The sequence below is a fragment of the Myotis lucifugus genome, unplaced genomic scaffold, assembly GCF_000147115.1.
Source record: "Myotis lucifugus unplaced genomic scaffold, Myoluc2.0 scaffold_247, whole genome shotgun sequence".
Classification (NCBI taxonomy): Eukaryota; Metazoa; Chordata; class Mammalia; order Chiroptera; family Vespertilionidae; genus Myotis; species Myotis lucifugus.
The window spans coordinates 1578382-1602691 of NW_005871295.1; the positions used below are offsets into that span (position 1 = coordinate 1578382).

At 49.7% G+C, this 24310-nt stretch overlaps 1 protein-coding gene across 1 annotated transcript in view; it reads left to right on the plus strand.

Moving 5' to 3' along the window:
• Positions 1-24310, plus strand: part of SCTR (secretin receptor) — a 77367-nt gene that overhangs the window by 39916 nt on the left and 13141 nt on the right. Inside the window, exons 3-8 of the mRNA XM_023762500.1 lie at positions 1135-1242; positions 6211-6323; positions 11737-11834; positions 13360-13489; positions 15557-15710; positions 23023-23083. Of these exons, the coding sequence (XP_023618268.1) occupies positions 1135-1242; positions 6211-6323; positions 11737-11834; positions 13360-13489; positions 15557-15710; positions 23023-23083 (664 nt within the window). The remainder of the gene's footprint in view (positions 1-1134; positions 1243-6210; positions 6324-11736; positions 11835-13359; positions 13490-15556; positions 15711-23022; positions 23084-24310) is intronic.

The window sequence follows — 24310 nt, forward strand, 5'->3', positions numbered from 1 at the left end:
ACAATTTTGCCCAGTTGAAACCCGACTGGACAAAACTCATTGCATGCCTGTGGACAAGGATCATTTGCATTGCTATCGGGTATCGACACCTTAGAGTGGCATGGTAGCTCAAGGACAACAAAAGTCCCCAAAGACAAGAAAAGTTGGGAGACCGTAGCATCAGATCACCCGGAAGGCTGGCTTAGAAGAGCCTTATTTTGCATTGAAGACACCAGCAATCTTCTGACTCCTTTCACAGTCCTTCATCTACCAGATTTGGGCCACAAACGTGGCTCTGAGCTTCCTGGCAGCCAAGTCACAGAGGAAACAGTGTCTCTGAGGACAGCTGTGTCGTAGTTGTTCACCATCCGCTCAGCGTCTCCTTGCCTTGGGACCAGGTCCATCTTCCAGGAGGGGCCCTCGTAAAGGAAACCCGGTGAGAGGGAAATCTTTCAGCAACATTCCCACGACAGAGGCAGTGGCCGCACCGCTGCAACTCCCAAAGGCCGCGCAGTGGCTCTCAGTGTGTCCCCGGCCAGCAGCAGCCTCACCTGGGCACTTGTTCGAAAGGCAAATTCCCGGGTCCACTGAGACTCTGGGGTGGGGCTCAGCTAGCTGTGTTGCAACAAGCCTTCTGGATGATTCCGATGCGAGCTGGAATTTGAGAACCCTGGGTACGGATTCTCAACCTGGCCATCTCTTTGGAATGACCTGGAAAGCTTGACCACACATCATGCCTGGGACCACCCCAGACCAATTAAATCAGGATGGCTGGTGTAGGGCCCAGTTATGTGTATTTTTAAAGCTCCCCTTAGGGTTATACTGGTGGCCAGGATGGAGGCTTACTGCCATTGAGTCAATTAATGAGAGCCGAGGGCCGGAGATGTCTCTGCTCTAGAGAAAGCCAGACCTGCACTAATAAGCCTCCCTCCCTCCCTCCTTCCCTCCCTCCCTCCCTCTCTCCCTCCCTCCCTCCCTGTCATCAATACTGAGCGCTTCTATGGCAGAGTCCAGGGCCCCGATGAAAAGGCACTCAGAAAGGCAGTCCCTAATGGGAGCTCCTGGCAGCCAGGGTGTCGGGGGTGACGGCAGGGCAGCGGGGTAGCCCTTGGCCCACGCTCCATCCCTGTCTGATGCTGCTGCTCTTCTTGGCAGGCTGCCCGCGGCTGTGGGAGAACATGAGCTGCTGGCCCTCCTCTGAGCCCGGACAGACGGTGGAAGTGGAGTGTCCGCGATTCCTCTGGATGTTCACGGGCAGAAACGGTAACCATCAGCCCAAGGGCCGGCGGAGAGGCGGTGGGTGGCCTCTGAGCGGGGCCTCAGCCCGGACCCATGAGGCCAAAGAAACTTCTTTGGGGACAAATCATGAATGGAACGATGTGGGTGGGTCCTTCCTAGGGATTGGAAACCTTTCTTGGGTGGTGGGGGAGTTGATTCTTAGGGTCCCAAGCAAGGGGGCAGGAGGCAATGGACTGGGGACATGCTGCAGGAGTGTAGGCTGGCTCCACTCCTTCCTCCTCTGTTCCTGCCCCTCAGGAACCAGGACCCTTGCTCCAGCACCATGCCTGGGTCCCAGCCGAGCACAGCCTGGCCTTCCAGGACACTTGCTTCCTGTGCCCCTTCTGCCAGGCCCTGCTGATCAGCTGGCCTCCTGGGGTCTCTTGCCTGAGGAAAGCTACGTTTACAAGGACTTTCTTAATCTCAGGCAGGGAGGCTAGGAGCTGCTCAGACGGATGCTCAGGGACTAACACTGGCTACAGCGCCATATGTGCCAGCATTTAGTCATCACACCCCCCTGCACATCACAGGCCTTACCCTGTCTCTCCCCCCACCTCCCCCCCGCCACCCCGCACTTGGCCCATCAAGAGTGATAATAGCAGACAGAGGAGTTTAGCAGTTTGCCAAAGGTTCACAGCTAGGAGATGGGGAAACCAGGTTTCTCCGACTTCACAACTGGAGCTCTGTTTGAGGCCGTGGTCAAGGTAGGCCGGGGCCCCAGGGGGGCTCACCTGGGTGGAGGCCTTTGGCCCGTTTGCTCAGTGGGCTCACTTAAAGTCTAAAGCCAGGCCTGGCCCTCCCACCCCTCCCCTCATCCTTGAGGGGCAGGAAAAGCTGCCCGTTGCGGCCCTTAACAAGAATGAGCTCAAAACGATGATTTAACAGTAAAACCCACCAGCCTTCCACAGTCAGGACACTATGAACGGCACATGCCAAGGCTGCATGCGGGGCAGGAGTGTGCATGCTGCACACCATGGTTCTCTAGTGCACATGCATGTGCCCACACACCAAGACTGCGTGCGGGGCAGGAGTGTACATGCAGCACACCATGATTCTCTAGTGCACACGCACACGCACATGCGCACACGCACATGCCCACACACCAAGACTGCATGTGGGCAGGAGTGTACATGCTGCACACCATGGTTCTCTAGTGCACACACACATGCGCACACACCGAGACTGCATGCGGGACCGGGGTGTACATGCTGCACACCGTGATGCTCTATTGCACATGCATGTGCCCACACACAGATTTGAGGAACAGGCTGCTGTAGTCACTGTTCCTCTCAGCCTCACTTGATGCCCCTGATACAGAAAGTGGAGGGGGCCAGGGAGTCCAGCTTGAACCCCACCCCTCTGTTTACTGCGTGGGTAATGCTAGCTGCTGAAACAGACAACCCGGATCTTGCAGCCTCCTCCAGTGCCATCTGCCGAGTCTCCAGCAGGTGCTTCTAGGGGCAGGAGGCTCCCTCCGCCGGAGTCTGGCATCCGGGCACCTTCCTGCTGGGTGCTGGCACGCAGCTTGCAGCTAACTGGGGAGATTTTGGTACCAGGCCTGAAAGGGATACCACTTCTGCCCATGTTGCTTCTGCCAGAGCTCAGTCATGTGGCGACTCCTAGTTGCAAGGGATGTGGGAAATGGGGCCCTATTGGGTACCGGCCTCTGCCTCTGGGCCCAAGTTCCTCAAATGGTCCCTGAGCTTCCGTGTTCTCACCTGTAAAATGGGGAGAGCAAATAACACCAGCCCTGTGAGGCTGTGCTTGGAAATAACTTTTAAATATTCCCTTCGTCTCTTCTTTTCCCCTCATATCCCTTCTTGTCCTTCCTTTCTACCCCAAAGTCCCGCCACAGGCACACACAGCAGCAAACTCATCTACAGCCTTTATTTCCTGCATCACTGCTCCTTGTCTGTCTCTGGGGTACATAGAAGGTTAATCCAGGCATGACCTTGAGTAACTTGCTGGTCAGGTGCAAGGCCAGGACCAGACCCTGGTCTCAGAGGACTCCCTGTCCAGTGCTCCTCTCTGGCTGGCCGCGTTCTCCTGTTGGAGGAAGCTCTCCTCTTTTCCGAGCCCTCCAGTCACAGCCCTCTCAGAGCCACTGTGCCTCTGCCTCCACACCCTCCCACCGGCCCTTCTGTAGAGGCGCCAGGCAGAGCGGGGCTCATGGCCACGTCCCTCCCCAAACAACTGCTTGAACCCCTGCCTGCCTCGTAACTAGAGTCCAACTGTCTCCTTCTTAAGGCTCCTCAATCTTAATTGCTCAAGACCCACCCGGGATCACCCATGGGGTGCAGTTCCAGGTCTGCGTGCTGAGGGAAGGAAGCAGGGTTCCTATGCCAACCTCTGCTGCAGTTTCTTCTTGCTGCCACCTGGTGTCGCTGTAGGGCTACAGGACGGACCCGCTGGCCACACTGAGGCTCTGCCTGCTGAGCGCTAAGCACAGGCCCCCCGGGCGGGGGCGGGGGCGGGGGCGGGGGCGGGGGGGGGGTAGGATGTCTCACCTGGGGGGAACTGTTGTGCTCATACCCAGCCCCAGGCCCAAGGCATGGGCCAGTCCCGGAGCAAGGTCAGGACCAGTCCAGCCTCCCACCTCCCACCACTACCTTCCCTCCCCACAGATCCATGGGGTCCCGTTAGGTCCCAGCCCCTGTGTCTCCTCTCAGGAGAGAAGGCTGCCCTCACTGATCTCCCACAGGTTTCCAGGGCTCCCCACCCCGACCCAGGAAGGAGTGCCCAGTGAGGACAAGCGGGTGTTCTGGAGCCCTCTTTTTATTTATTTATTTATTTATTTATTTATTTATTTATTTAAATATATTTTTATTTTCAGAGAGGAAGGGAGAGGGAGAGAGAGATAGAAACATCAATGATGAGAGAGAATCATTGATCGGCTGCCTCCTGCACACCCCTACTGGGGATCAAGCCCGAAACCCAGGCATGTGCCCTTGAGCGGAATCGAACCCGGGACCCTTCAGGCCTCAGGCCGAGGCTCTATCCACTGAGCCAACCCAACTAGGGTGAGCCCTCCTTTAGTAAGAAGAAACTAATAGCAACTTAATTCTATCTCAGGGCACCCACTGCATGGGCCCAGACAGGAGGGGTGTCTGTGTGACTAGAGAAACTACCGCTGGATTCTGCCCAGATATTTCTCTGTGTGTGGCAGGCCTAGAATGTTCCCTCTAGGATGCATCCCTTTGAGTCTTAAAAGGGCACTGGTCTTCCAAAGTTCCTTAAAAACCCACTCCCGGGGGGGGGGGCGGGGGCAGGTTGGCCCTCTTGCCCCTCTGTCTTAGTGGGGATTGCAGCCTTAAAGCAGCAGAGGTTCCTAACCTGAGGAGGGTCCTGGGACCACACCATGCGTGTGCACACAAACACTGACCGTGCTTTCAGGGCTCCGTAAGGACACTTACCTGTGAGGCATTAAGCCCATGGTCTCCTGCTGCTGGATCTGCCCCTGGGTCTGCAGGGAGGGGGCCAGGCCGGAAGGCAGTACAGTGATGGGACATGTCCTAGCTGGGCACTGTTACCCCATTCTGAGCCTTGGTTTTCTCATCTGTAAAATGGCCAGCAGCGCCTGCCTCACTGGGCCCTCTGACGATTAGATCAGCATCCGCACGTTCGCATTGGCTGGTCCTGGAAATACTAGTTAGTACACTCGTATTTCTCCAGCTCAGTGGAATCTGCTTGAGCCTAAACCCTGAGAGCCAGTGAGCCGAACCTGGAGCTTGTCAGAAGGTGCATGCCATCCCAGCTGGGGGGCTTCAGGGGCCCCCAGACAGGGTACAGATGAGAGCAAAAGCAGTGTCAGGGCTGTGATCAGCTCCCTGCACCCCTGCAGCACCCACAGCAGCCTGACCTGGGGACCGGAACTCAGCCCTTCTTGGCAGCCAGAGTGGCGATGCAGCTGAGCCTGTTGTCCCAAGGAGGGAAGCTCCTGGTGGCTCTCCAAGGCACCCCCTTGGCTGGCAGCTCCCCTCCCCCAGTGCTCCAGCTCCTGCTCTACAGGCTCTTGGTGGGCAAGGTCTCCCCTCTCCCCCATGGAGAGCTCAGAGCAGGCTCTTGACCCCTCATCTGCTTCTCCAGCCAGCCAGCCAATGTTTGGAGAGCAGGGACTCTGGGCGGGTGCGAGGAGCCCTCAGAAATCACCTGCTAGGGATGCAGGGGAGCCACTGCACCCCATGTGAGGACATGGGGTACAGCCTGTGCTGGAGCTGGGCAGGGAGCTCCAGATGCCAGTGGTGCAGGTCAGCCAGCGGCGGGGGGAAGGCAGGCAGAGGAAGGCCCTCCGTGAGCATTGAGGGACCTTGGAGCTGAGTTTGGAGCCTGCGGAGGGAAGGGTGAGGGGGCAGGTGGGAGTGAACAGGGGACTCAGAGAGCCTTGGAGTGGGCTGGCCCCGGAGCAGGGACCCTGAAGGCTGCCGTGGCCGGGACACTTGGGGCCTGGCTCTGGTTGAGTTGTTGTTGGGGCCACTGAGTGCTGTGCCCTGGCCAGTCCCTCCTCGTGCACCCTGGTGCCTGGCACTGTGGCCGTGGGTGTGGGTGAGGCGGTGGGAGGAAGACAAGCGGTGACTGGAGGCTGGGAGGGATGTTTGCTAGTTTGTAGATCGAGTGTCAGGGATCCGCAGGTCTCTCTCTCTCTCTCTCTCTCTCTCTCTCTCTCTCTCACACACACACACACACACACACACACACACACACACCAGGTCTTTGCCCCTTCTAGGCCCAGCTGCCTACTACCTCTCCCTCCACTTCTACTGACGGACAGACCTATGTATTCTTCAAGGATCAATTGAGCCAGCTGGAGTGGACTCTGGTTCAGAGAAAGGCAGCTGCGGACAAAGTGGCAGAGGAAGCTCCGGGCTGCCCTAAGGCATTGCTGAGGGCGCCCAGGAGGCCCAGCCTCTGTCCCTGGTCCCCACGGCTCACGCACAGCATGCTTGGCATCCACAGGTTCCATGTTTCGAAACTGCACACCGGGCGGCTGGTCAGAAATCTTCCCCAGGCCTGACCTGGCCTGTGGGGTCAACGTGAATGACTCGTTCAAGGAGACCGACGAGAAGCGGGTAAGCCTGTCAATCTCTCTGGAAGGGCCCTACAGGGGGAGAAGTCCCAGCACCCGGCCAAGGACAGTGACCTGGGGCTGCGGCTCCCACCCACTTTTGTCCGGCACATCACCTGGGGCTCTGTGGGCCATGGCACAGGTGGACTGCCATATGCTGCCATGAGTCGGGGGATTTGGTCATGAAACCAAAAGAGAAGCTATGTGGTGGCTACACGCTCAGACCAGGCTGGTGAGCCTCAGCCCTGACCTGTGACCTCGGTGGGGGTGTGGGCGACTGTACTCCTCTGTGCCTCAGTTTCTTCATCAGGGAAATGGGGTTAATAATCGTTCTGACCCAGGGGTGGGCAAACTTTTTGACTCCAGGGCCACAATGGGTTCTTAAACTGGACCGGAGGGCCGGAACAAAAGCATGGATGGAGTGTTTGTGTGAACTAATATAAATTCAAAGTAAACATCATTACATAAAAGTGTACAGTCTTTTTTTTTTTTTTAGTTTTATTCATTTCAAACGGGCCAGATCCGGCCCGGGGGCCGTAGTTTGCCCACAGCTGTTCTGACCTCACAGGCTTGAGAATTAAACGAGTTAATCCATGAAAGTGGTGAGCTGGGTGCCTGGCCATAGTAAGTGCTCAATCAATGTTCGCTCTCAAAAGAGAAAGCCCAGCCCCAGGGTAGTCAGTCCTGGGTTGAGAGAGGACACTGTGAGCCGTGGGCTGAACTTCTCCGGGTGCCTCCTGAAGTAGCTGTCAATTTCAGAGAACCCTTACCTCCTTGCTTTTCCTGACCGGCTCGTACACAACCTTTAAAACTCCACTCCAGAGCACCAACCCCAGAAAGCTGCTGCTGCCTGTCCCCCAGGAGGGGCTCCCTGACTGTGTTAGCCTCCAGCTATTACCGTATTCTGTGAAGTCATCAGCATGTCCATGGGCACGCATCTCTCTCACTAAAATATGAGCTCCTCAAAAGCCTCCATTCAATACTCGACAAACATTTGGGCAAGGCCCGGGGCTAAGCATGGAAACACAGCAGTGACAGATTGAAAAGAGTCATTTCCTGGCCCCACCGCCCAGCACGATGCCTGCTGCCCACTAATGCTCATTGTTGGACTGAGCATCTACCTCGTGCCAGCTGCTTAATGCACAATCACATTAATGCTGAAAAGCGTTCAGTGTAAGTTCATCATGTTCTCCATTTTGCAGGTGAGGAAACTGAGGCGGAAAGGGGTTAATGCAAAGTTGGATTTACCTCAGACAATTATTGTCCAAAAATAGTGGGAAGGAGACCTACTTGGCTTCAGCTCACATTAAGAAAAAATTCAAAAGTCCCTAAGATTGGAAGGGTTCCAGACCATATGACTCACAATGGCCCATAAATGCTGGTCCACAAATCGGCACACAATTTGTCTTTTATTCTGAGATTTGAACCATCCTTCTTACTTACTTATTTATTTATTTAGTTTAAATCCTCTCGGGATGATATGTGGTTTTTTCCCCATTAGATTTAGCGAAAGAGGAAGGGGTTTTTTTCTTCTTCTTCTTTTTAATCCTCACCCAATGGTATTTTTTTTTTTTTTTGCCTATTGATTTTTGGATAGAATGGAAGGGAGGGAGAGAGAAACATTGATGTGAGAAAGACACATCAATTGGTTGCCTCCTGAACGTGTCTAGACTGGGCATCAAACCCCCAACCTGTGTATGTGCCATGACCAGGAATCGAACCTGCAATCATTTTGGTGTGCAGGACAACTCTCTAACCAACTGAGTCACCCAGCCAGGGCTGATCATCCCATTTATTATTGCTGAAATTCTTTTTTCTTTTAATCAAATGATGGTGAAAGTCTGGATTTGTTGGTTTTCTCTCAACTTCCTTACTTGGCACACACCTCTCTATTATTGACAAAGATTATTGACAGAGTGGACTCAGACTGGCGGAAAGACCAGTCAAAGATATCACTTGAACAAATAAGATAGGATTTGCTTACCTACAGCAGAAGTTGGCAAGCTACAACCCTTGGGCCAAATCGGATCCACCACCTGCTTTTGCAAATAAAGTTTTATTGAAACACAGCCACGTCCATTTGCACTACAAGGGCAGAATTGAGTTAGCTGCAAAAGAGATCTTATGGCACCCAAAGCCTAAAATATTTACTGCTTGCCCTGTATGGGAAAAGCCTGGTGACCCCAATCTAGAGGATGCAGAAGGAAGGTGGCCCAGTCAGAATACAAAGCAGAGCCATAGGTAACTTGACCCTTGATGGACAGCAGTGAGGATCCTGGACCCGTGTTCTCTGGCAGGTGGTGCAGTTGTTGCAACTGTCAAGGGCAGAGATACTGAGGTTGCATCAGGCCTCCTGGTAACAGGACTCTTTCTGGGTCAAACCTTAAAGACATAGGGCAGGACCAGGTCTGCATGAGAGCTGGCCCATGTGTCCTGAGGGTCAGAGGTGGACAATGACCCCAGCCACAGACCAGTACAGAATACTCAGCCTGAACACTACGCTGTCACCTGGGCCTCCTCATGCTGCCATAGGCTGCCCCAACTGCTCCTGAACTGAGGGCTGCGAAACCAGGCGTCCCCGAGGGTGAGGCCAACACCCTCAGCTATGGGGCTCATGTGGGTCCTCCAGTGTTTTGACACTTCACTGCTCTCTGATTAAAGGTCTAGGAACCATTCATCTGATGCAACCTACTGCCCTTCTGGCTCTCTGCCTTGTGCCTCTAAGGTGGCTCCTGGCTCCTGGGACTGCAGTGACATCAGTGGGGAAGCTCAATGTCACAAGGCAGCCATCCTGTCAGAGGTCACCTCTTGCTGCCAGAAAGTTTTTGGTCACTCGGAGTCAAACCTACTTTCTGGTAACGTCCTCCCACCAGAGCTCACACATTAGGTCTTACTCTGCTTCTACGTGTCCATCGACCTGATAGTGTCCTCCCGGAGTTTGTTCATCCCTCTGGGTGTAGTGTACCCAGTTCAATCATGTGCTCTTCAGGTGACAAGATCAGCCTTCTCTGGAAATACTCCAGTTTATTAATGTGCCTCTTAAAATAACACGCCCAGGCTGGACCAAATACTCCAGATGTCCCAATGTGGCTGGCTGCTCCCAAGCACTCCACTATGTAACGGGGAGCAGGCAGAGTTTTTCCAACAGCTACCTCATACCTTATACTTCATAGCATAATCTTGAACAGCAATTGCATACTGCTGAGTCATGTTGAAGGGTGGATGATGGGGGTGGAGGGTGGAGGTGGGGAAAATTAACATGCCCTGCCTGTCTTCTAAGTGCCAGCCATTGTCTAGCAGGGGTCCTCAAACTTTTTAAACAGGGGGCCAGTTCACTATTCCTCAGACGGTTGGAGGGCCAGACTATAGTTTAAAAAAAAACTATGAACAAATTCCTATGCACACTGCACATATCTTATTTTGAAGTAAAAAAACAAAACGGGAACAAATACAATATTTGTATTTGCAAGTGGCCCGCGGGCCATAGTTTGAGGACCCCTGGTAGACACTCTACCTGATACCTTATATGTTCTTCCAACAAGCCTACAAGGTAGATATTATTCCCATTTTGCAGATGCGGAATCTGAGGCTCAGAGAAGTTAAGTAATTTGCCCAGGGTCACACAGCTGGTAAGAGTCCTGAGTTTGGAACCCTTGTTCCTTGGCTCTGAAGCCTGTGTTCTTTCTGCAGGACACTTCACTAACACTTGAAGCTTTGGCCATTCGGCCTCAAGGTCATTTTCATATGAATAGCTGTCAGCCAGCCCGTTTCCCCAATACTATTCCTGCGCCTGTTTTCTTTTTAAATCAAATACCCTTTTTCTTCTGGTTACAAAGTATGACTGACCCACTGTAGCAAAATGAAAGGTAGAAAAACACAACTGAAAACAACAGCGCTATCCACCAACTTGTCATCCAAAGCGAACAGGTATTAACATCTAACACATCTCCTAACTATCTCCTTTCTAAGCATGTGAGATTGGAATACATGAAACGTCCATATTTAGTCATTTTTTATCTACAGAAAGGGGCGATTTCATGTAACTTGACATAACACTTTTTTGCAGAGAGGATATCTACTGTCATGTGAATTGTATTCTGCCTTTCCCTTGACATTACGTTCTTAGCATGTCCTGACATCTTTTCAAACGCTTGGTAAGCAGCATTTTAGTGGTGGCCTAACATTAAAATAATTCGAATTTAAAATAATTTAGTTTAAAAAATAAAATAATCAGTTAACTATTCTATTGTTGGGCATTTGAATGTTTTTCATCAAAATAGTTCTGATAAATATATTTATATGTAAATATGCATTATATGTCTGATTATTTCTTAGAATTAATTCCTGGAGGTAGAAGGAAAGCCTATTTCAAAGGTTCTTAGTCCCTGATCCTTTCCAGAGAGATTGAACAATTTCCACTCCCACCATACCCTCACCAGCATAGAATATGATTACTTCCAAATATTTCTTAATTTGGTTGAATAAAAAATGGTATAATATTATTTTTAAAATTTTTACTTCCTTGATTATTTTTAAGGCTGTTGTACAATTTATTTTTTTAACCTAATGCAGGTCTTTACATTTATCTCTATATGTCAATTTATTTTATTCCATTGAGATCTTTTTGAATCAAAGATGAACCAAGAGTGTGAAGTGGCTACTGAATGAGTAAGTGCCTGCTTGGCCACATTAACAGGAGCGCAGTGTGTAGACCAGGGGAGGTGATGGTCCCATTCTACTGCTTCCTGGAGAGAGGATACCTCTGGAGCTTTTCAGCTATCCAGTTCTGGGTATTTTATTTAATAAGGACCTTGACAAATTGGAGCATATTAATTGAGCAAAATGGTGAAGGAGGTGGAAAGAGATTAAAGACACAGGGAACATTTAATGCTGAGAAGATAAGTGAGTCACAGATTGGTGGAATAGCTGTATTAAAAATGACAGGCCTCTCCGTAAGGTCTTCGTAACTTTTCTGTTATACTAAAACTATTCTAAACTGAAAAGCTTATTTTTTAAAAATAAGGACAGGCCTTGGGTACAAGTCAAATTCAGTTTATTTTAAATGGTTTAAGAAATAATAAGTGCAATTCAAAAGATAATAAATAGGTTTTAGCTTTAGATGAGAAAAAAATACCTAGTATTTTGCACTGCTGTATACCAAATGACTTCCTTATTCCTTGGAAGGCAGTGAGCACCTTGTCCCTAGAGGTATTCAAGCAGAGCCTTTAAATTCAGGGTGAGGTAAGAGGGATATAAGTTTGAGTTCCAAAGCCAAGATGTTGTGAGTCTATGAATTGGTGCCCTTGGCAGTTTGGGTTGAAGGGATTCAAGCAGCCTGAAGCGGGTACACTCTGAGGCAGAAGAGAGCAGAGCCAGCCAGGTGGGCGGATGGGGCTGACACATGCCTCTCTCTGCAGCACGAGTACCTGCTGAAGCTGAAGGTCATGTATACCGTGGGCTATAGCTCCTCCCTGGTGATGCTCCTGGTTGCCCTCAGCATCCTCTGCTCTTTCAGGTGAGAACACGTGAGCAGCTCTCCATCTCCCCAGCCTTCCCTGGACACAGACTTTGCATCTCTTTTAACTGCTCGGGCCAGAGGGTGGGCCACTTTGTCACCTCTTGATCTAAGCTGACCTGTGGCAGACGTTCCAGTGACTGACCTTCCTGTGAAGTTTGTGACCCTGTTCATTCCTTTATTCACTCAACATTTACTGAGCATTGCTAGGAACTTACCATATCAGTTGCTTTACACGTTGTTATTTCTAATGTTCACTCAATGCTATTACCCTAACTTTACAGGTATGTTAGCCAGACTCTTGGTTGCAAGAAACAGAAACCTTCAAACAAAGGTGACCTGACCCACATAATTGACAAGTTCAGGGGCATCTGGCTGAATCTAGGCGCTCAAGGGTATTGGCACAACTAGGTTGGTCTCCCTCCATTTCTCCGCTTGCACTGGCCTCATCCTGGGGTTGACTTTCTGCAGGGGAGCAGAGACAGCCACCAGCAGCTGCAGGGGTACATGCTATCATTCTGCAACACCAGCACAAAGAAAGTCTCTTCCCTGTTAGATGCAATGGAAGTCCTGGGGGAATTCTCATAGGCCCAACTTGGGTCACATGCCCAACCCTGAGCCAATCACTGTGGCCAGGATTGGAGAACTCCAATTGGTAAGGTCTGTCATGAGGGTGGAAGGGTGGAGTCAAACCCACCAGAGTTGGAGTGGGTTCCCCCTAAGAAAGCCTGGTCTGGTACCTGGCCAATGGGAACAAGTAACAGACCTCTGTCCCTGACAGCAGATTAGGAAACAGGCTATGGGAGTGAAAGACTAGCTCCAGGTTATATAACTGACAAGGCTAGCTCCAGGTCATATAACTGACAAGGCTAGCTCCAGGTCATATAACTAGGAAGGCTAGCTCCAGGTCATGTAACTCACAAGACTAGCTCCAGGTCATTTAATTAGGAAGGCTAGCTCCAGGTCATGTAACTCACAAGACTAGCTCCAGGTCATTTAACTAGGAGGGCTAGCTCCAGGTCATACAACTGACAGCGGCAGAGCCCAGGTATGTCTTCTCCCTGAAGCCCGTGTTCTCTCTGTGCTGCTCTCCTCTTGGACCCCTCTCCCCCATCCCTTCTGAACAATTCTAGAAGCTAGAGATGCAGTAGGTCAAGGAAGAATATGTCTTCTCCCTGAAGCCCGTGTTCTCTCTGTGCTGCTCTCCTCTTGGACCCCTCTCCCCCATCCCTTCTGAACAATTCTAGAAGCTAGAGATGCAGTAGGTCAAGGAAGAATATAATGCTGCCCCTGTGACCCAGCTTTTGTTATTATTATTATTACAGCATGAGACAGAGTAGACCGAGCACCTGGGGACCTGGGTTCTTAGGCAGATTGTACTAACAAAGCAATACAGAGAAATGTGTCACCTGGGAAGAGCCGTGTCCAGGGCCTGGTTCCCCTGTGCACTGGGAGAGGGGTGGGCCTGCTGCACCCTGGCTCCTCCCAGCTCGGGCCCCTATGGCCCTGCTTTCTCTCCCTCCAGGAGGCTTCACTGCACCCGCAACTACATCCACATGCACCTGTTCGTGTCCTTCATCCTGCGCGCCCTGTCCAACTTCATCAAGGATGCTGTGCTCTTCTCAGACGATGACGACCACTGTGAAACCCACCGGGTAACGTGCCTCCGCGCCCCAGCGCGTGGCTCACTTTGGAGAGGGTGGTAGCCTTGTTCCTCCCAGAGTCCCTGCTGAGGCTGCGCTAATGCCCATAGTAGAGGGCCAAGAGCTGGGGCCGGGTCAGGAGATGCAGGGAGAGCTCCACGCCCCCACCCCCCACATGCAGGCTGGGTCCTGTATGAGCTCGGCTTATGGGGAAGCCACTGGGGGGTTGCCACTCAGCTCCCAGGTCCGGGATTAGCCACTCTGAGGCTGAGACATATAGCAAGGATCCTCCTTCCTCTACTCTTGCCAAGCCCCGCTGTAGACAGATGGCTAAGTCTAGAGAGGGTTGGGTTGGTTGTAGAAAGAAGGGGGTGAGCATATGCCTGTATGTCTGCACACACAGGTCTGCAGTGAAACCATCATGCTTGGTTCAATCTCACCCTCTTCCTCTTCTGAATGTGCTCAGATGAGTCTTAATTCATTGTAATATCACTTTGTGCCCATGGGAACCCCTTTAGTGCACGTAACAGAAAATTATCCGCCAGTGGCCTAGTCAGAAGGGTTGTTCCCCACGTATGCAGTCCGTAGATGGGCAACCCAGAGCTGGCACCGTGGCTCCATGACGCCATGAAGGACACAGTCCTTGTCCCTCTTTGTGCTCTGCCATTCTTGCTCCCATGTTCATGCCATGTTTGCATATGGCTCCTGCAACCCCAGGCCCACATCCACGTTCCAGACAAAAAGGAGTTAAGTCGAAGGTTAAACACTTTTTCTCTTTGGGAGGCTTTGACTTTTTGTTTGGGAAAGAACACCCTCCCCAAGACTCCTACCTACCTCTTATTGACTAGAACTGGGTTGGGTGACCATACTTAACTGCAAAGGAATCTGGGGGATTGAGTTTTTTACTAGTACAGTCTCCAAAGCAGACACAAGTGAGGGAGAAGGGGTTTGGAAACAGATTGGTTCAGTCACCTGACTGCCACTTTCCAGCACTCACACCTGGAATTCCTTATTGACCTGTTAGGTGTGTGTTTATAGTTTGTGTGTGTGTGTGTGTGTGTGTGTGTGTGTGTGTGTGTGTGTTTCTGACTCAAACTACGAGGTCCCTAAAGTGGGAACCATGACTCTCAGGGAGGTCTCCAGGATGAAGTAACAGTAGCAGATGGGGGGGGGCGGGTCAGGACTCATTCAGGACACCCCCCTCATCCCTGACCAGCGGTGGAGAAGTCCAGCTGTGCCCAGCAGGGAAGCTTCTTGGATTCTGCTAACATCAGACTTTTGAGCCAACCATGAACCACGCCTGGAATCAGAGTCTCTGGGAGGCCACAGGGTGAAACCACAGATGGCCTGCAGTGCAGCAGTGGGAACGCCTGCTCTCTGGACGTAACCTTGCAGCAGTCCATGCAGCAGCCCTCACGCCAGCCCAGGAGCTGTCCTGTCCCTAGGGGAAAGCTCAGTGAGAGGAAAGGGGACCCTCATGAGACGAGTATAGGAGCCATGCTGGCCTTGAACCCCACAATCCCACAGGCATAGCTCCCAGGGATCCCGCAAGGGCCATGCTTGCTGTAAGAGTCGCTGAATCAAGCAAGGCCGATACTGTGGCAGCCTCATCAGGTGTTAGAGGGCTCCGGTCCGGATGCCATGTACCAGCCAGGGGCCGTTTTCACTATAATCAATGTTGCCCCATCATACTCGGCATGTCCCTTCTTCATCCATTTCCAGGGATACTGAGCTCAGAAGGATTTTAACCCTTTAAATGTGCCTTTTCCTCTCTAGTTCAGTTTCCTCATCTGAAAAATGAGGGAGTTAGGGGTTGGGCAATATCTGACACAATTTTACAACTGGTAGCCAATTCCAAAATGTGAATGCAGTTCCTGCTTCCACGATGCCATCGTGACTGAGCCTACCAACTGTGGTCTTCTGATAGTGGAAGGCCACAGGGGATGGCCGTGAGGCCCAGGGGTCACTCTGTGGCCTGGCCCCTGACCCCCACCATACCTTGTCACTGCCTGTGAGGTGGCCACCAGAGGACAGCCCACACTCGCCCATCCTGGGACTCACCTGCCTCTCTCTGTCCAGGTGGGCTGCAAGCTGATCATGGTCTTCTTCCAGTACTGCATCCTGGCCAACTACGCCTGGCTGCTGGCGGAGGGCCTCTACCTTCACACCCTCCTCGCCGTCTCCTTCTTCTCAGACAGGAAGTGCCTCCAGGGCTGTGTCGCCCTCGGATGGGGTATGTTTCTCTGTGGGGACAGTGGCCGAGTGGTATGTGGGAAAGGGCGCTGAGTCAGAAGTTGGTTTCTAGTTCCAGCTCCACATTTAAATTGAGTTAACTTGTATCATCTTAGATAAGTTACTTGCTGTTTAACCATCAGGCCTCAGTTTACTTATCTGTCAAATGGGAAATATTAGCTAAAATTTAGCCCCAATTTCAGGCATCCGAAGCTTTTTACAATTTGATCCTACTCAACACTTGTTGCCTCATCTTCCTTAGACATTCCATATAGATGTCCTCATTTTTGCTTCCTTTCTATATCGGTTAGGGTGCTTTTGACTGTAGATATCATAAAATCTGGCTTATATAGGATTTAAATATAAAAGAAATTAAGTGGCTCATGTAACTGAGAAGCCCAGGGGTCACTAACTTCAGGTGAGGCTGAATTCAGCAGCTCAGCAGCATTTCTTTCTACTTGGCGTTCTGTTAGTGCTCCCAGCTTCTGGGCTACCGGCTTTCTTGTTACATCTAATGAGGCACAGCATCTCCACTTGCTGGGAATGCTTTGTCCTAGCATTTCCAGCAAATTTCCTGAGGTTCTGATTGGACTCTGATTGGACCAGTGTAAGTCTCATACACATCCTTGGACCCATCACAGGGGCCTGTGATTGGATGGAATACACAGGGATGGAATACACTGATTGGCTTAAGCTATTCAAATCACACAGCTTCTCAAAGGAAATCAGGATTCAGTTTCTAGGAAGGAGGGGAAATGATAGCGAGACAGTCAACTGCAGACCCCATTACATCTCTTTCCTCTTTCCTTTCTGGCCAACGAGAATAATAAAACTCCTTTCTTCTCCTTCTCCTTCTCCTTCTCCTTCTCCTTCTCCTTCTCCTTCTCCTTCTCCTTCTCCTTCTCCTTCTCCTTCTTCTTTTTTTAGAGAGAGAGAGAATGTGTAAGGGAGGGGGAGAGAGACACAGAAACATTGACTGGAATCAAACCGGGGACCTTTCAGTCCAAGGGCCAACACTCTATCCACTGAGCCAAACTGGCTAGGGCACAATTCTCATATCTTGAGCACTTACTATGTGCTAGGCATTGAGCTCAACACTTTAAAAAAATATTTTTATTGATTTCAGAGAGGAAGGGGGAGAGAGAGAGAGATAGAAACATTAATGATGAGAGAGAACCATTGAACAGCTGCCTCCTGCACACCCCCTACTGGGGATCGAGCCTGCAACCTGGGAATGTGCCCTTGACCGGAATCGAACCCAGGACCCTTCAGTCTGCAGTCCAATGCTCTACCCACTGAGCCAAACCAGCCAGGGTGAGCTCAGCACTTTTCATGCATTATTTTATCATCACAACCTTCAGAGTCCTCTCAGAGAAACCTTGGCTTAGAGATGTGACATAAAATGTTCAACTCACACTGTAGACAAGGGCAAACCCAGGATTCAAACCATGGCCTATTTTTAAAGCCTCTTAACTTCTATTCTGCCATTAATGAAGATCAATCAATCCATCCATCCATCTATCAGTTTTTCATTTGATAAACATATGTAAGTTGCCTACTGGGCTCTGGAGAGAGAGCCAGGTTCCCAGGGGTGACTCACAGGCTTACAAGGATAGTCATGTGTACCAGCCACTAGCTTCCCCTTCTTTCTTCTTGGCGCTTGTAATTAAGAAGTGCCCCAACCAGGAATGCCCTACACTTCTTTTCTGCTTGTCTAATCCTACAGGGAAGGGCCCTATCTCCTTATCAGACCGTCAGGGAAGTCCTCCTGCTTTGGAATGGAATGCTGCCCGATTAGCACATGACACTTGGCTGGCAGCGGCTGTGGGGCTCTGTGATCTCTGAATAGCCTCATAGGCCGCTAGTCCCGGGGTGCCCGGGGAGCCAGGACTTGCCTGCTGCAGCTGACTCTGCCAATAGAACACCCAGCTTGGAGCCCAACTCACGGAGCCTTGACGCCAGATCTGCCAGGATTTCGCTGTATGGACATGGGCAGTTTCATCCTCTATAATAACAGGAGCATAATTTATTCATTTTCTTCAAGCACTTCTTTATGCTCAGAGGGGCTTACAGAGATTACAAAAACAAAAACAAAAACAAAACCATTTCCACAGCTTAGAGGGTTGGTCATTTAGCAGGAAGACAAACTCGCATTGTGGTATCTCCTACAGGTTTCTAGGAGGTTTAAATGAGATAATGAGAGCCTTCCTTTCTTTCTCAAATATTTAGTGAGCATCTTCTATGTGCCAGGCCTAGGGACAGAGCAGCATATGAAACAGAAGCGGTGTTCTCTCCGGGCCTCTCTGCCTACACAGCCCCCAGGAGAGCGTGCAGGAAGGCCTGCAGTTGTCCATCTGTGACATGCCTTTCTCTTGCAAGAGCAGCAGCCCCTCCTCAATTCGTACTCAACTTGTTTCCACAGAGACAGGTTGTTTAACTCTCATGCCCACTGTAAAACTTTGCAAAAAAAATTTTTTAAGTAGAAAAAAATGTACCCTAGGCCCATCTATTGAACATTTTCTGGGGTTTGCTTCCAGGCTGTTCTTCCTCCTCCCAGTTTCCACCACACAGTTGTGGTCATTCTGCAAGTAGAATTTGGACTTTGCTTCTTTCCATTAACACACAAGCATGCTCTGTGTTCTTTCAACTCTTCCATAAACATCTTTCCTTCTCTGTGGATGTATTTAACCAAATACCTATGATTTGGACATTTAAGTTGTTTATAATTTTTCACTATTATAAATAACAAGCTGATGAATGGGCAAAGCTTATTCCATGTGTTATACAGAATTCTAGAAGTGGTCACTGAGTCAGAAGGGAATGAACACTTTGAGGTGCTTAATACTTATCCACTTTACCAGGTGGCTGGGTTTCAGCCTGTACCCCAGAGAAGAGTTGACACGTCTGGCTTTTATTGGGCATGAACCAAAGTTCCCACTCATCAGTGAACTTAGGCTGGTGGGGCTGCAGCTGGGGCTGGCACCAGAGTCACGTGGAGGGCATGTTGAAGGCATTCAGAATAGGCTCCCCAAGATGAGCCACTCTGACATGTGAACTATTTTGAGCTGAAGGCAATCAAGATGCTGTGGGCTCATAAGGAATTTTTATCTCTCTCAAATTTAAATTTGGGGCCTTGCCCATAATAAGCGTTATTATCAGAAATAACTTTTTATGACCTGTTTACAGGGCAGGGCAAACTTCTAATTACTGAATCTCTGCTCTTTCTATCATCTTGCAGTGACTTCCTCCCCTCTGAAGCTCCAAGACACCTTGCCTCATCGTTGTCTCTGACTGCCATATGTACCCATCTCCCTTTCTGTCTCTGAGCCTCTCATGCATGTGGTGTCTCTGACTCTCATGTCTGTAGGGTTTCTATATGTAATTAAATTTGGTATTTTCTGTTGCTGATCTGACTTAGGTTGATTTGATTATTATACCAGCTGGAAGAACCAAGAAGGGTAGAGGAAAATTTCTTCCTCCTCCTCAGTGTCAAACCCAACTGGCCCCAGAGTCTCTGAGCCAGTGGCCAGCGGTGGAGCCTGAGACTCTGCATTTATAACACTGCTGGTCCAGGGACCACACTGAGCACACTCACTCGAGCCATTGTTAGTTTTTCCCTTTCCCCCCATCTCTCTATTAAAGATGGAAGACAATGAACAGGTGGTCCTCAAAATCCATATTCTTTGCCCAGAGCCCCCCAAATTGAGGCAGGGAATTTTTGAAATTGCTATTTTTATCAAAGTATATATGTTCTTGGTTTAAAGAATTACAACGGACTACAAGGCTTATAATAATAATAATGAAAAAGCAGTCTCCTGCCCTCACTTCTGCATCCTTCAACTCTACAACTGTTCCTCTTATAATGTACTCTCTTGCTTTTAACAATAATCTACTATTTTTTAAATTTATCCACATGAAGCATTATTTATTGACTCCTGATGACAGAAGATAAGGATATAAAACTTCTTCATCCATTACCTCTATCCTACCATTAGAGCTTTTCACAGTTTTTGGTTAAATCATATTCAACGCAAACATCATTTATCTATGTAAATATTGTTTATTACTGAGCCAAGTGGTGTACAATATTTTCCAATATTTAGCTATTTATTTTTCATGGAGTAATTTTTCATTTACTTATTTGTTTTATATTGCTGTACTAATTCTCCCAAATTGTCCAACAGAACTGGAAAATTCTCCAATGCTATTTCCCAAATCATCAAATTCAACACCACATCTATTAGTTCCCACCTGTTTGTTTTCTTCCTGTTGTATTAGTTTCCTAGGGCTGTTGTAACAAACTGCCACAAGCTTGGAGGTGTAAAACAATAGGAGTTTATTCTCTCACAGTTCTGGAGACCAGAAGTTCTCAGACACCAAGGTTTCACCAAGGATTCCTCCTGAGGGCTCTGAGGAACGATACGCTCCACCCCTCTCTCCTCGCTTCTGGGGATTGCTCGCATCCTTGGTGTTCGCTGGCTTGTAGCTGCATTATTCCAATTTCTGCCTCCATCATTACATGGTCTTCTTCCCTCGATGTCTCCTCTCTTTCTGTGTTTCTTGTGGTCTTCATATAAGGATGCCAATCATGTTGGATCAGGGTCCCAATATGATTGACATTCTTATAAGGTTGACCTGATTTTACATAATTACACCTGCAAAGACCCTCCTTCCAAATAGGTTCTAAGGTTCTGAGTAGATATGAGTTTCGAGAGCACACTATTCAACCAAATACACTCACTGTTAAAGAACAAAATTCAATGGATTAAAAATGGAAGGTTTTTATAGGCAGAAAGAAGGTGGGCAAGAACGTTAAGAGTGGATTATTTCAGGCAAGGTCACCTTCTCTTGGGGCAGGGGTGGGGAACCTTTTTCCTGCCAAGGGCCATTTGGATATTTAGAACATCATTCACGGGCATACAAAATTATCAACTTAAAAATCAGCCTGCAACATTCGGTCAAACATTTAATTAACTCACCCCTAATGCCTGGGCAGGGCCAGACCCAATGATTTTGGGCCATATATACCCCACCCCACAGGTCTTATCAGGCAGATGACCTCACTAGTGCTGACCAGGGAATTTCAGATTGACTGGTTTAAAATTTCACTCGTGGGAGAGGCTGACACTGTAATGAGGTTAGGAATTAAGTCTTGGTGGGGCCTAGCAAAAGGAACTCCATTTTAGGTCTGTTCTGTCTTTTTAACTTCACCAATGTTCTTTCTAGAGACTTCTGCCTTCCTGCCCTATTTGGGCTGTTTTTTCCCTAGATTTGCTCAACTCCCTTAACTTTTATGCTGAGAATCTCCTTCATTTCCCTCCACAAATTTTATCCCTTTATTTCTTGTATTTCTCTCTTTGGTTTACTCTCTGGTTGTGTTGGAGCACAGCCTCCAGTATCTGCCTAAGAAAGAGTTCATGGGGAAAAAAAGAAAGAAAGAAAGAGTTCATGGAAAGTATATTTTTTTGCATTGCATATCTGATAATATCTTTGTTTAATTTTCACACCTAATTTGTAGTTTTACTGAACATAGAAATTAGATTGAAAGATCGTTTTCACCCAGAATTTTCAAGGCTTCTGTTTTGGCATCTGATGTTAGGGACGTACCATGTCATTCGTTTCTTGAACCTTTTTATACATCTGATGTTAGAGACATGCTATGTCATTCGTTTCTTGAGCCTTTTTATACATCTCTCTCTATATGAGCCGAGGGATCATCTCTCTGTAGGACCAGACCTCCAGCAGCTGGTCCTACCTGCTCAGCTATCACCTCTATCCCAGGCAGGAGACTGAAGGGTTCTTCTCTGGAGGTGAATGGATTCAAAATGGAAGGTTTTGATAGGCAGAAAGAAGTTGGGCAAGGATGTTAAGAGTGGATTATTTCAGACAAGGTCACCTTCTCTTGGGGCAGGGATGGGGAACCTTTTTCAAAATGTCACAGGGAGGTGTTCATCCTTTTTGCTGGCAGCTGGTGGCTCTTTCGTCTGGAAACTCACATCCTTCATTTCTTAAGCAGTATTCTTACATTATCTATTGACCGTTTTTCCCCCTCAGGTTTTTATCCTCTTACACTTTTAATCCGAGAATGCGTATCCTGGAATCAACCTCTAATTTTCTCATTGTTTCTTCCTACTTTTAATTTCGCTCTTTGTGTCCTGCTTTCTGGGCAATTCCTAGTCTTTATCTTCCAACCCATCTATGGATTTTTTAAAAACCTTGGTTATCCTATATTTCATTTCTGAGCCCTCTTCCTTGTTCGCCGCATGCTCCCTGCTTTCAGCATCCTGTTTGTGTCTTGCAGATATAATCTTTTATCTCTCTGATGATATTCCTGAGGGTTCTTTGTTCAACTTCCTCCTGCCTCCTGTATGGTCTGTTTCCTCTGAGTTCCTTTTCTCTGATTGTTTTGGTCCTTGTCTTTTATGTCACCAGCTTTCCTCAGATGCCAGTGGCCTTGACTTTTCATATTTAAGCACGAGTCACTTCAGAGCTGACTGAACACCGTTGTCGGGAGGCATATGTCTCTAAGGAGACTGGGCTAGGAGTGGCCACTGTACTGGAGGGTTGCCAGCATCACTCTCCATAGGCCCTTTGTCTGCGGCTATTTGGTTCCTTAGTCTCCTGCCTGGGGTAGAGGTGACAGCTGAGCAGGTAGGACCAGCTGCTGGAGGTCTGACACGGAGCAGCCCAGGGTGGGGCTCTTACATCAGCACCTAGACAAGCATGTCCACTCGAAATAGCATCTGAGCCACACACGTAACGTAAAATTCTCTAGTAGCCACAGTAAACACAGTAAAAAGAAATACATGAAATTAATGTTAATAATGTTTCCTTTCAACCCAATACAACCAAAATATTATTATTTTAACATATAATTAATATAAAAACTGTTAATAACATATTTTACCTTCTTTGGTTTGTACTAAATCTTCAAACTCTGGTATCTATCTGCACCTCCCGCCCCAACACATCTCCACGGGGACCAGCCACACATCAAGCTCTCAATAGCCACATGTGGCGAGAGGCCACTGTCCTGGACCACACAGGTGTCGGCCATCACTTTGTCCCCTCTCTTCTCTGAGAGGGCCCCCCAGGGTCTGGCTCAGGCTCCTGGGAGACCGCAAGCCCCTCGTGGCTTCAGGATCCGTCTGATCCTGCCCGTTCCCGGGACACCCCTGGTACCCGCAAGCCTGAGGCTGCACATCGGTGCAGGACGGATTGCTAAGCGGGTTTCCACGGCACCTGCTCCTACCGGGGCTGGGTGCCCGATTGTCCTGTTCTTCATACGGCCCCCCTTTGTTTCCCACCTTCAGGTTCCCCGGCCATTTTCGTTGCTTCGTGGGCTCTCACCAGGCACTTTCTGGAGGATGCTGGGTAAGCTGTTTGAAGGAGAGGCAACGAGAGTGCACTTCATATCGTCCAGGTCTTCAGGCAGGGTGGGCATTTCTTGGAACTTTCTAGGCGAGGCCTGTTCCTCACACCGGGGCCACAGGGGTCCCGCAGTGCCAGGCTGCCCAGGGCCCCGCCCTCAAGGCCCCCTCCCTGCCTGCCGGCCCCAGCAGCTCTGTGCTTGGGTCCTTGCCAGACAAGAGCTTCACAACTGCCGGCAGGTGCTCCCCAGGGAGGAAGCCAACACCGCTTTTCCTCCCTCCTGGGCTCCCTCCGCTCCTCCCTCTCTGCTTACTCCACCTGGGAGAGTCCTCCGCAGCTCCTGCTGGGGACAAGGAGACCGAGTCGTCTTCTCTGAAGGTGGGAGGCGCCGGGAGGGAGATGAGCCTGAAGCCTGGCCTTCCGGACGAGGCACAGGAAAGGAAGCTGGACAGGAGCCAGGGAGGAGGCGAGGCAGCGGGACAAGGCAGGCCGGTCCTCACTGTCACAGCGACACCCAGGCCAGCATGTGGACCAGGTCGGCTGGGCTTACAAGTGTCTTGCAGTCCAAAATCGGCCCCAAATAGTGGTTTCAAAATACATTTCTTATTGGGTAGATTCACTAATAAATCTGGATTTTCAGCTTCTCTAGAAAAAATAGGAAGTTCTATTAACATTTCCACTTCCTTTTATGACAAACCAACTGGAACAGAGTGTGGCTGCCTTAGACCAGGCACATCCCCTCCAGTTTGCCAAGTACCCGCCACACCGACATCCCTGGGGTCCTAGGTCACATGTCAGTCACCCAGACCCTTCACTCACGCATGTCACCTGCCTGGCTACTGTTGGCAGTGGAGTTTTGAGATCTGGAACCTCTGGCTCCCAGTTCCATACCCGTCTGCTCCCCCAACACTGACCGGGCATGCGCGGAGACAGCGCTAATGCCTCAGCCCCAGCAGTGCTCCCGGGCAGCAGGAGGGGCAGCAGGAGAGGGGCAGCAGGAGAAGCAGCAGGAGGGGCAGCAGGAGGAGCAGCAGGAGAAGCAGCGGGAGGAGCAGCAGGAGAAGCAGCAGGAGGGCAGGAGGTGAAGCAGCACGGGGCGCAGCATATGAGCCTTTAAGGATAGCATGGGGATCTTCAGGAGCTCAGGTCTAGGTACAGCATGTTGACCCCACTATTACAGCAGGGTCGCCAGCATGTATTCCTGTTTTTTTATTGTATATTACCTAAGGA